Genomic DNA, 12235 nt, shown 5'->3' on the forward strand with positions numbered 1-12235 from the left:
TGTCTAGAATTTCTCTGCATTTCTCTGGAAACTCAAAGCAGCCATACAGCTGCCTTAGCAGCCTTGTAGAGGCTTTCTGTCAGGTGGAGGGGTTCACTGGTGGAAAAGAGCATCGTGACTTCTTCACCCTTCTGCTGGCCTCTTGCATAAGAGCGATGCCCGGGGAGGGAGGTCACGGCCCAGGCATCCTGCCTTCCTGTAATCCTTGACGACTGAACAATGGTTGTGTGCCTATTGGCAGCTGATGCTATTTAAAAAGCTTATCCTATTCAGGGGTGATCTAATTTTAATTGCATTAACCTTATTTAAGAAAAAAAAGAAGCCATTTAACGTGAGCTAAATACAGATTCGTATCAGTGGGAAGACCAAAATAAACATCTAAGGAAAACATTGAAGCAGTTGAGGTAAAATTCTTGGAGCTTGCTGAGTGGGAAATGTTGAAATTAGTCTCTGGCAAATGCTTGAGAAATTGAAGGGAATGATTGATGGCAATAAGTTGGAGGCATTGATGGTTTCTTCATGTGTTTTTGAGTGTGAGTGCATGTGAATTTGCATAAATCGTAGTATGTCTGGGAATATGTCACCACATGTTCAGCAAACTTGGAGCCAAAAATAATTTTTGACTTTTAGCGTATCAGAAGGACTGGACCATAGAAGGTTGAAATTCTGTCCTAAGTGAGCCCACGGTTGTACTAAAAATATGACATTATTTATAAGGTTAGACTGAATTTAACAAACAAGTAATTTCACATGTTGGGCCAGCCAGTGCCAGCTGTGGTTGAACTGCAGTTGTTACAGGAACTTATAAATGCAGGTATTTGGGGTGTGGCTGGTGTGTGCGTGCAACAACCCTGTTTGTAAAAATACAGGGATTTAGTTGAACTCCAGTTATTACTGAACTAATGAGAAGTCAGGTGTTTCTATCTTTTGCCTGAAAAGCAAACCACAAAATTACCAGTTTAATAGAATGTTATAGGGAGAAAATACATTTATTAAAAATGTCAACTTTTTGACTGAAATAGTATCCTTCAGAATTATTTACTTGATTTTTAGCCCTTACATTAAAACAAGCCAATTCTGAAATAGAAATTCAGTTGGGTGGTACTGATGGCTGGAAGTATTTTCTACGAAAGTGGACTAAAGCACTGGGTCAGAATACACCAAGTTACAGTGCTCTAGTAAATTAAACGAAGTTATAGAGTGAGTAAATCTTACACATACAGTATTCTTTTTATAATACTAAATAGGAAGAAAGGTATTAGCACACCGGTGTTGTAGCTGTAAAAAACCTAGACTCCAAGGCAACTGGTATGACCAGTGAGAAAGGATTTGCTCATGGCCTTAATCTCACATGCACGGTTTATCCAGAACATGAAAATCACCTGACAGTTCAAGATAGCTTTGTGTGACTAAGGCTCTTTTTCAAGAAAAGGTTTGAATAAAAAGCTGGTGTTTGAGGGGCTCAGAAGGCTTGATGTAAAAAAAAAACCCCTGTAATTCCAGTTGTCTGGTTTGCTCTGGGTTGGTTTGGGGTTTTTTCATTTCTCCTCTTCCCTCTGTAGATCGTGCTGTCTTTTGTTTCATGCTTGTCATGTTTGATGACTCTGGGGAGAGGAGAGCTGAAGGGAAACACAGCTGAAGTGTTGCGTTTCAGTATGGAACTGTATGTGTTTTGTTTGCTTTCTTCTAACTTGTTTTGAAATTTTATTGGGGGTTTTTTGCTGGTCGGGGATTTTTTAATGCCCTGATTCTCACACGTAAGGTTGTGTAAGCTTTTGAAAGTTAGCTTCATATCTGTTATCTTACTGTGGCACAGGAAGTACTTGCGTGATGCAGATCGCCAAGTTCTGGCCCAACAAGCCTTTGTGCTTACAGTGAAAGTGTTGGAGGACACTCTCAACGATCTGACACAGGTAAGACAGCAGCGTGCTTAATGGTCCTTGATTTAGTAATTAGGTTTTTACAGGATCAGTTCACTTGTTCCTTAGATCTTGTGAGGCTGAAGGGCTACATTATTGTGACTTATTTAAAATACCTTTTGTATATGCGACTACACAGAAAAATTTCTTCCAGCATCGTTATTTTTAGGGGGTTTTATTTTATTTGTAACAAATACAGTTGTTCAGAACAGATTGCAGTCTGTGGTTTGACATTTGTCATTTTCAAATGATGGTAGTTGCATGGACTGTAAGAACAGCTATGTTTGCAGGTGGGATCTACTGGAAATTTCCTTTTAGAATGCACTAAGATTCCTCTTGCAAAACAAAACCAATCAACTAGAGATTATATGCCTAGTCATTCTAAACCACTAGTCCTTGACAGCGCTGCATCTGCTATTACATGTAACTGTGATTTAGATTTAATTTTAAGTCATTTAGAGACTAATTAGTTTCCAGGTTAATATAACTGGAAATTGGAAGTTTATTTGGTAAACACATTCAAGGAAGAACTTGCTCTTAAGTGTTTTCTAAGCTGATGGAGTACAGGCTTAACAAACATCCATAAGAACAGTGGAACTGTGCATTAAGTAGTCCATAAATCACAGAATCACAGAACTGTAGGGGTTGGAAGGGACCTCAAGAGGTTGAGTCCAACCCCCAAATCCGGATTGAAAAATTGTAACATTAGCAATTTCTGAAAGAAAAAGTGGTGTACTGAGACTTGCTGCCTTTGGACCATCACCAAAGTAAAGGTACAGGAATACTGTAGCAGAGTTTAGCATCCCTCTCACAAGAAGAATGTTATGTAAAAGGAACAAAGTGGAGATTCTTAAATTTGAGGTTCATCTGCAGCTACCAAAAGAAATAGGTTGAGCTTTGAATTCTGTACGTATGAAGAAAATTTTGTGCTATTGAAACCTTGGATTTCACTTACTGGATTCCACAGTATAGACTGGGGGGGGGGAGCTGGGGGGAAACACTGCAGCTTTGGTTCAGCCTATACTGTTGATTTCTCTGTTGTGTTTTCACAGGTTAAAATACTTGAATTGTCAGACTAATGGTTTGGATTAATTAATAATCAGGAACAAACCAGAATGAGCATAGAATAAGAGCGGTTTCTTCAGGAGTGGCAGTGTTGTAAAGTTACTCATTGTCAGTGTTCATGGTAGTCACAGCTGTGCTAAAATGCTTCTTGATTTCATTAATAATAGAGGAGAATGTCTTCTTTTCTTAAGGTTTCAGAAGATCAGAGTTCCAAGTCTTCTAACCTTGCTTCAGGAAGGATGACAACAGACGTCTCTAATAAAGCTAGTGCTGAAGAGGGGAAAGATGTCCTTCCCAAAAAGCCAGTTTTATCAGATGGAGTAGTACATAGTGCTGAAAATGGAGTAAAGGAAGTGACCCAGGGACAAATTCCCAATGCTATGGACATATTGGAACAAGAGGACAAGAATGACAAGGAAATCAAAGAGCTCCTTAGGCCTGGTTCAGTGGAACCTATGGATCTTGATGGATATTGCAATGACCCTGAAAAAATCGATTCTTTGTGTAAACGGAGCGAGTCAGACCGTCTTCAGTCTGGCAGGAACTCAAAGGAGAGAGCTCCAGAGAGCCGGACTCCAGAACTTTCTTTGGAGGAGCTAAGCATCAGCTCAAAACATCAGCAGCAGACAGCTAAAGGAATAGTTCAAGCAGTACCTGCTGAAGAACCTGTCCAGAGATCAAGTAGGAAGAGGAAATTACTTGAGGATGTGGAGTCTGGGAAAACACTTCTCCTGGATGCCTATCGGGTGTGGCAGCAGGGTCAGAAAGTTATGGCATATGACCTGGGTAAAATTGAGAAGATCATGTCTGAAACCTACATGCTGATAAAACAGGTAAGGTATTTTATCAGTAATTGTAATTTCTCTGTGTGGCCTAAGGCATAATTATAGAACAATAATTAGTAAACCAAACAGTATAAAATTTGCCCTATATCTCTTCAAAAGTTGGGGAGATAAATATCTCCCAAAGAACAACTCTTTTGACAAGACTGCTTCTAAAGGGGGAGAAGTAGGACCCTCTGTGATTCAGAACTAAATTTGTGAAAACAGTTAAGAGCTTAAATACCAATTATGTGGGGTTTGTTCATGCTCAGTGTTAGTTTGAATTGAGAGAGTTGTGTACCTTTGAATATATACTCCTGAATAACTTAAGATTCTTAATAACTTCTTCCCTTTACTCCCATGCTCTACGTTCCCTTTTAATCTGAATTTAATTAGATTTATAGATGAGCTAAGTAATTATGACTTCATTAGCTGTGATTCTGTGTTCAGGTGGATGAAGAAGTAGCACTTGAACAGGCAGTCAAGTTTTGCCAGGTGCATATGGGAGCATCAGCACAGAAACAGGTAAGCTCTCTAAAGTCCCTGGTGGCTTGTAACATGCTTTTATTATTTAGTCTGTACAATCAAGTCTGTTGCTGAGTGTCTGCAGCAGTTAGAAACATCTATTGCCCTTGTGTTGTGGTCATCTAAGATGACCTAACTCCCTAAGCATAGGGAGATCGTCCCTTTTGCTAGGGTCATTGCTACTGTTAATGTCAGGGTTGAAGGATGGTCTGCTTGACCAAAAGCTTTTGGGGAAACTCCAAACAATCTTCAAATGGAAACATGTATGATGCACACTACAGTCTTCTTAATGTTCACATCTTCCTCAGCATTTCACAAGGCTGATTGCTTCTCTCTGATCCCTAAGGGCTAACAGCCTCATCAGCTCTTCCCTTGCTGTCTTTGCACTCCACTCCAGAGGTACCATTTAACTCTGCAGTATTGCTCAGTTTGCTTTTAGCTTGTAGTTCCTACAAACAATTGTAGAGCTCTTAAGGGGTAGTTATTTTTCAGTCTGCAATGGGAAATCAAAGCCAAGAACGACACTGCATGAACGACATGTTTAGTGGTCATTCAGTTTTGCCAGCAAATCACCAGCTGAAAGCCCCAAAGTATTTTCTAGTTTTGTACTTTCTGTAGTTTTTGCCACTGGCACCTAACGAAGCAGCCACTCCACAGTTTGACTGGAAGAGAAAATACATTCTGAAGAAAAATTTGTGTTCCTAGTTAATAGTCTGTGTTTGAATACCACCTGGGGCTTTGTGGGTGTTTTAAGCTACATCCTCATAGTCTGTGTTACTGATTGCTAGCTCTCAAAGTAATTAAAATAGTTGGAAAAAAAATAACTGTTGGAGTGCAACTTAAAGACTTTCTGTTGCGTTGAGTGTATCAGAAGTGGTGGTCTGCGTCATGCTTCAGTCTGTAAAACAGGAAGCATCTCTCAGGTTTACTGCACAAGAAAGGTAGATAACTGTTGAATCATGTTCAGTACCAATTACAGTAGAGCTCTTTCAGAAATGTCTTGAACAAACTTGTTTTATGAGCTACAAAAAAGTATTCTGGTTTTCTGCAGTTTGTCTCTTCTGTGGCTTAAGTATCTCGTATCATATTATTTCCTCTTCCCATCACCTCCTGTAACTTCATCTTCCTGCCATGTGTGTTTCCCAGTAGAAGTGTACAAGAGGTACATGCTACGACTGGCCTAGAGATACCCACAGGCTGCCTTCCAACGTGCCAGTTACCAGGACAGAAGTATTATGGTTGGGGGGGGATAAATGCCTCCTTCTCTGCTGTTTAATTCTTTCCCTTTGCCTGTGCACTAATTTCCATAGAAATGGAAGGACAGTAAAAGCATTTCTCTTCACCAAATTTGGCCGGGGCTTTTCTTCTGTAAAACACATCCATCTCTGCTTTGCAGAGCTGTACGCTTTCGAGGAGGTATATTTCTGATCTTATTCTGTCTTAGGTATTCAAATCCTGCTTGCATTATCTCACCTGTTCTTCAAAATAAATGCATTTCTTCAACTTTGAAATATTTCTTCTAGTTTCTGAAGCAAATCCTGTATCTGTCACCAGCACACTGCCTCAGTTCTTCACATCTTCTCAACCTAACCTCAAGTAATGCACATTGCCAGGTCCTTCCTTCCGTGTGTTAATGTACGTGACAAATGTTTCTCAGAACTAAAGCACAAGTGTGATAGAGATGCTGGTCGATAGGTAGAAGAACTCAGAAGGTGAACCATCTGTACTTTGTAGAGTTAAGAGGTCTCACTTTTAGGTTTTTCTGCCTAGTGGAGCTGAAGAAAATTGAGGCTGTAGGTCAACTCCAGTAACAAGGTTTAGTGGTGTCTGCTGTGCAACTGCAGAAAAAACAGTATTTGTGTCTTTTGTGAAAGGTTCTAAATGTTTATTGTTTCCATTCAAGAGATGTGCCTTCCAGTGGACCTTGAACCTTGTGTTTTCATGCACTATTCTCTTGACAATACAGGTACTTATTCTCCTCATCTCATTCTGATGAATATTGTTTTAATGGTAGTTATTGCCTTGTGCAGAAGGATGGGGGAGGTTGATACCCTCAGGACAGGCTCTGTTACACAGCATTTGTTTGAGACAAGATGACTTTCACACTAAATTTCATCCTGAAGTGATGTTAGCTTTACTTCTCAGAAAGGACACCAACCTGTGTTTTTCCATGTGCTGTGCAGAAAGTCTGAGGCTTGAGTATCCACAAAGGTTTCCAGTTGTTAATCCTGAGATGAAGTTTACCTAACAGTGCATTTAGTTATAATGTGCATTTGTACAGTGCATCACCTAGCACAGTGGCTGGAGAGGATGTAAGAGTAAAAGGAGTTTTTCTTCATTAGATTTTCATGGAAGTAGCTTTGTCCAGTTTGTGCCCTGCATTGTCAGTAACATTTTTCTGCTGAACTACAGAAATGAAAAGAAGTGTGGAGAGCAGTGTCCCAGTAGAAGCTTCTTTGCTCAGTGTCTGGTATTTAAGACTTAAGTTTTTTTTAATAAAGAAATCTCAGCTCAGCATGTTAAGACTTTTTGTAGCTTATCTTGGGGGGAGGAAAAACAGGAGTCATCACACTGTGATTTATGACTTCAAAACAAAATTAATTTGCTAATGAACTGCTTTAAAAGGTAACGTTACCGTTTCCTTGTTGGATGTATTCACCTTCTCAAAAACTACTCTGCAACCTCACATGTATCAGCCAAGTTCCTCGCTCGGCTTTCTTGAAGATTCCAGGTATGTGATTGCTATGCCAGCTCTTCCAGCGAAGCCAGGAGTGAAGTTACTCGGGCTTGTGGCAGAGCCTTGGGACGCTGAGAAACCTGCACCCAAAGTAGCATTGAAAGTAGCTACAGTAGGTGAGCTAGTATGTAACTGCGCTGGAAGCGATGAGATTTCCGGTTAAATCAATTGAAATAAAACATGCCTCTTAACGTGCTGCACTATAACATTCCCTTTTAGGAAGTGGCCCTAGCTAAGGAGAATCACATACTGCAGTCTCATTTTCCTCTCTTTCTGGCAGGATCTTGTAAGCTGTGTAAAGCTGCCCTGTTGCTAGTATAACTCTACGAATCAGTGTGGAGATGCAGGAATAGCCGCTCTTGTAGACATCTGTCTGTTTTCAACAGACTGAATCCTGTTTTATTTAAAATTGGCAAGTATTTGCCTTCTGTAAGCAAATGATGTCATGCATAGAGCGGCTGCAGCCCAGAGAAGTGCTTTGTTGCTGGATAGTTTGAGTAGGTTTACAGGGCCTGTGGTTCCTCAGCCACTTATCCCAAGAAATTGACAGTCAAAACAAAAAAGTGAACACAAACCCCAGGCTGATACATGTCATCTTCTGCTGGTTATTGTATTTTACAGTTCCAGTCAGTCTATTGTTTGAATTATGGCTTTTCAGCTTTCTTCCAGACCAGTCACAGTTTTTAACCTAAATATTTAACACCTCTGTTGAAATCTCTCTATTTGCCTCTTTAGGCATAAGCAGGAAACAACACAACAGTCAGTAAACAGAATTTTACAAAGTGGGTCAAATAGTTTTGTGATGAGATCTAAAATAATAGTTTGGTAATACTGTGACCCCTTCACTTGATTTCGGAAATCCTCTGTGGTCCTTGTGACTGATGTGCTGTTAAAGTGTATTGAGCCAATGAGACTCTAGCATCTTCTTCTACAAAGTCAGCTAAATCCATGGGGAGGTGGTTTGGAAAGGTTGGCACACAGCTTTGAAGAAAGCAGAAAAAGGTAGTGGTACAAAACCTTGCCACGATAAGTTCCTGTGCTCCCAGAGAGCTCTTGAGGTATTCTGTACTGAAGTAGGACGCCTCAACAAAGAAGTGAATGTAGGTATTCTGGCATGAGATCTTTCGTAGGGCAGTGGCATAACCCTGCTCGTGCCAGCGACAGAAGACTGTTTCAGAAAGGAGTCCTTCATACGCCTGGTTGCTGTTGATAGTTCAGGTGTTACTTAATGACTTCACAGGATGCTTAGCGTATGCGTGTGCTCTGACTACTGCCTTTAACACAGAGGTGTGCCTGTGTGCTCAGTGCAGACTTGGATGAAAAGCTACAGCATTAGAGCTCTAGTGTGCTGAGGAACCTGACCGGTTCCACAATTGCTTGAGTGCAATCTTAGCAGATCACACATCTTCTCAGGCTTAATAGCATCCAGCTCTTCCTTTCAGGAGTAATCGATGTTTTCCCATAGCAAACGATTTCACTTCAGCAAGTCCTGCTAATGGGGGCTCTGAGTTTTTTGTTTCTAGTGCAAAAGCAGCTGAAGGCCTGAAACGGTCATTGAAGCAGGCTGCCAAAGAGAGTTGTGAGTTTGGAAAAGCTGCTAGTAAGTACAATAGGAGTAATCCATGTATATTCCCATAATACGGCGGGGGGATTTTGACTTCATGAATAAACTGTGCTGAGTTTGTATTAGGCTAAGCTCAGTATGACATTATGTGATAAGTATTTACTGTTAAACCCTAATGATGGAGTAAAATCTGAGCTTCTACCACTATAATGTGAGTGAAATGGGGGGGAGTGGGACAGACATGACTGAAATGTACACAGCTGGTTTTGTTTTTAATGAAGAGGAAAATCCTCTATGGTGTATGGGAACAGAGTAGCATAAACAGATGAGATTCTAGGAAATGATACCAAAAATGTATTCAGTGTAAGTTGCTGGGAGATTTCTTCCAGTATTCCAGAGTAGTAGTAGGAATAATCACATGATGTATTCGTCAATTTCATAACATCTGAGTTCAGGATCTAAGAAGTCATAATGCAACATTCTGAAACACTGGTATCCATGCTTTTGTTTATTTTTCTATCACACCATCGTAATTAGGAGGACAAGAGCAATATTATCTGATGAGCTTTCAGAATTACAGAGGATTCCCCAGTAAACACTTCGAAAATAAATACCATTTATCTGTTAGAACAGTATCAGCATCGATCCTTCAGAGGATTTTGTTTTGCTGCTCGTTGCCTGTTTAACTCCTGTTGTTGACATCCTTGAGTTGATCATAAAACTAAATGTATACTGAGGATATAACAAGGTACCTGCTCAAATCGTCACTTTTTTTAGTATTCCCTATTGACCCTTTAGCCTGTTGCACTGTTGTGTTTTTTTTAAAAAAAAAGAAACTAAACTTCCAGAGACTTCCTAAATTTAGTTCAGATGATGGCTGCTTCCGAAGAAGCCTGTGTGACCAACCAGTAGTTGACCCATCTGGAGTGGGGTTATGACTCCAGGATGTTTGATTGCTTGTGCATTTACTCATCAGATGGGCTTTTTATAACTGAGGGAAGACAGTAAGTAGTTCTGGTTGAACCTTGGAGGTGATGGTGTTGGAGTTTTCTTAACTTTGTTGTTGTTGTTGTTTAAAGTAATGCGTCTAGAAGCCATGACAGGGAGTCATAGCATAAGAACATAGCACAGTTATTCAGCACTTAAAAGTGAGAAGTAAGGAAGAAGTAAACCTGCTTCCTTGTGGGCTGCTCCTTCCTGTGTTTCCTGTGGTACGTGTTCCTCTGTGCTGGCACAGGCGTTGGTATGGCTGTGCAGCACACTGTGCTGGGGAAGGGGGTGTGCCTGACAGTCATTCTTCCTCTTCTTCACCTCCTCCATTTCAGTTCTGAAGTGTGAGTGAGATTTTGGATACAGACATGTCAAATGGGCTGTAGTTGCTATCCAGTAGTGGTCACTGTGTCATGAGCAGTTAAGTTACTGAAGTTTCACTAGAGATAATTCACTTTGTGGTCAAGCTGCATTTTGAAGGATGCTTGGCCTTTTCTTTGATTCTCTCTCTGTTACCAAAAAGGTTTGCAGAGGTCTTGAAAGCAGTCAGCTGTTGCTCTGAGGTATAAGATATATTTTAAGTCTTGCCAACTATGATTTTCATATGAAATTAATGGTTTCTGGAAATGGAATGCTGAGGAGACCTTGTTGAGGGAGAATGAAAGATGAAGAGGCAGACTAGTTTGACCTTGACGTAGCATTGTACTTAGATGTGTGGTCCTAAGGACTGAGGAGGGGACGTGCTGGCAGAAAGCAGTTGTGAGGCTCCTAGATAATTAGAGAATTTCTAATAAGCCTTTTCACTGACTGCCTAAAATTGGTTCTATTAAATTCTTCATTTTATCTATAATGATGATGTCTGTGATACTGTTAAAGGTATGTTGGCATGGGAAAGTTACAGCAGCACTCACTAGGATGAAGCTCTGTACAAGGTCACAGAATATTCTGTTAATGCATGTGGAGATAGTTCAGCCTAGGAACATATCTGTCTTCTTTGTTCTTGACTTCCAATGTGCAAAGGTATTTTTATTATACTATTGAGTGCCTTAACACTAAAACTGCAGCTTTCACCTGTCATAACAGGTAGACTAAAGAGGACAGGTAGAACTTTGCAGTTGTGTGGCAGTGTGTGCTGCGTATGGCCAGTCCTGAGCACTGACTTTATATAAAACAAAGAGCACCAAATGTTGCAGACAAAAGTGTTGCACACAGGGCTTGATTTAACATCTCTAAAAATATAAGTGTTCAGAGGCACAGTTCCAAAATGCCACCAAGTCTCTAGTCCTGTGTTGTGACCCTTGAGAATATGGGACTGTATGTAGGAAGCCCTAGCAGTGGGTAGCGTTGTAGCAGCTGAAGTTTCTATTGGCTCCTCAAGTATAGTTTGTCATCTGAATGTCACAAGGAGGGACTGTTTCGACATGGCTGAGTTCTGAGTTATTTAAGCCTTGTTGTTGCCTTAGCCAAAACAAAAAAAAAAAAAGGAATCCTTGCTCTGGGACCAACTCCATCCCTGAAGAGTGAGGGAGAGAAGAGAAAGTTTCAGCCACCCTTTCCTGCTCTGGCTGCCAAACCTCGAGCTGTCCCTGCACTGTTCTGACTGCTCCAACCCTCCCTTCCACCCTGAGCTTCAGTCGCCTCTTCTGAAGCAACGTGTCCGTGAACAGTTTCTCCCCGTGGCTGGTGCCAAACTACGAGCGCTCTCCTCCTCCTCCTCCTTTCTAAACCTGCAGGCAAAACTCTTCAGCATCTTTCAGTGTCAGGTCTAATTAAACATGATGCTTCATGGAGAAGCTGCCACCAGAATCAAAACAAGTAAATTTTATTACGAACACAAAGGCACAATCAGGTTATGCAGATCAGCCCTGCCTTTCAGGCTGCTGGCGGGGTGCCAGCCACATCCCTGGCTTTACAAAGTTAGTTGTGCTGCTTCTGTCATAGAAAAGCAGTATTTGTTGAGGAGAGGCACTGTTTTAGTGCTGCTGTCACTGCCCCTCTCGAGTTCCCAGGCAGCAGGTAGCGAAGGTCTTGTTTTCTCCTTTCACCAGTGTGTAGCTCTTCCAAGTGCTGGTGGTGAGCGGTCTTAAACCGCAGTCTCGTACTGGAGAATTAACAGTGATGGATGTGCTTGCTGGATGGGGTCTGGCTGGAAATGTACACAACCTCAGAAGTGCTCAGATTGACTCTGGGGCATCAGTCTAGTGATGTTACAAGCTCTCTGCTGGACCTTACAGTGAGTGTGACATTTTGTTTGGAATAGGAAAAATTGTCTGTGGTGAGTGAAGCTAAAGGGCACTTCAGTGGACTTTTCCCCCTTCTGCTGTGGAATGCAGTCAGCACTGCAGTGACAGGATCTTTTAGGCTTTTTGCTTCAAGGAGAAAACTTGAGTGGGACTTGTTTGAGCCGCCTTGAATGTCTGGAGCATTTTCTTCTCAAATTCTCACTTTAAAAAAAGCCCACCATGAAACAGCAAACCACCGAGCTGTTTGCTTTAAGAAACAGCTAAAAGCCTTTGATAAAGGTGCTTTGGGGATGGGAGGAGATAAGTAAAATATTAAATAATTAGAAAATAATCATCTCTAGTTCTACCTCATGTGTTTTCCCCCCTTTTTG

At 41.0% G+C, this 12235-nt stretch overlaps 1 protein-coding gene across 1 annotated transcript in view; it reads left to right on the plus strand.

Moving 5' to 3' along the window:
* CABIN1 (calcineurin binding protein 1) overlaps positions 1–12235 on the plus strand; it is a 114190-nt gene that overhangs the window by 81822 nt on the left and 20133 nt on the right. The window contains exons 31-33 of the mRNA XM_084271876.1: positions 1817–1913; positions 3176–3817; positions 4256–4330. Coding sequence (XP_084128002.1) covers positions 1817–1913; positions 3176–3817; positions 4256–4330 — 814 coding nt within the window. The remainder of the gene's footprint in view (positions 1–1816; positions 1914–3175; positions 3818–4255; positions 4331–12235) is intronic.

Source organism: Gallinula chloropus (genome assembly GCF_964237585.1).
Source record: "Gallinula chloropus genome assembly, chromosome: 17".
In the NCBI taxonomy this organism is placed as follows: domain Eukaryota; kingdom Metazoa; phylum Chordata; class Aves; order Gruiformes; family Rallidae; genus Gallinula; species Gallinula chloropus.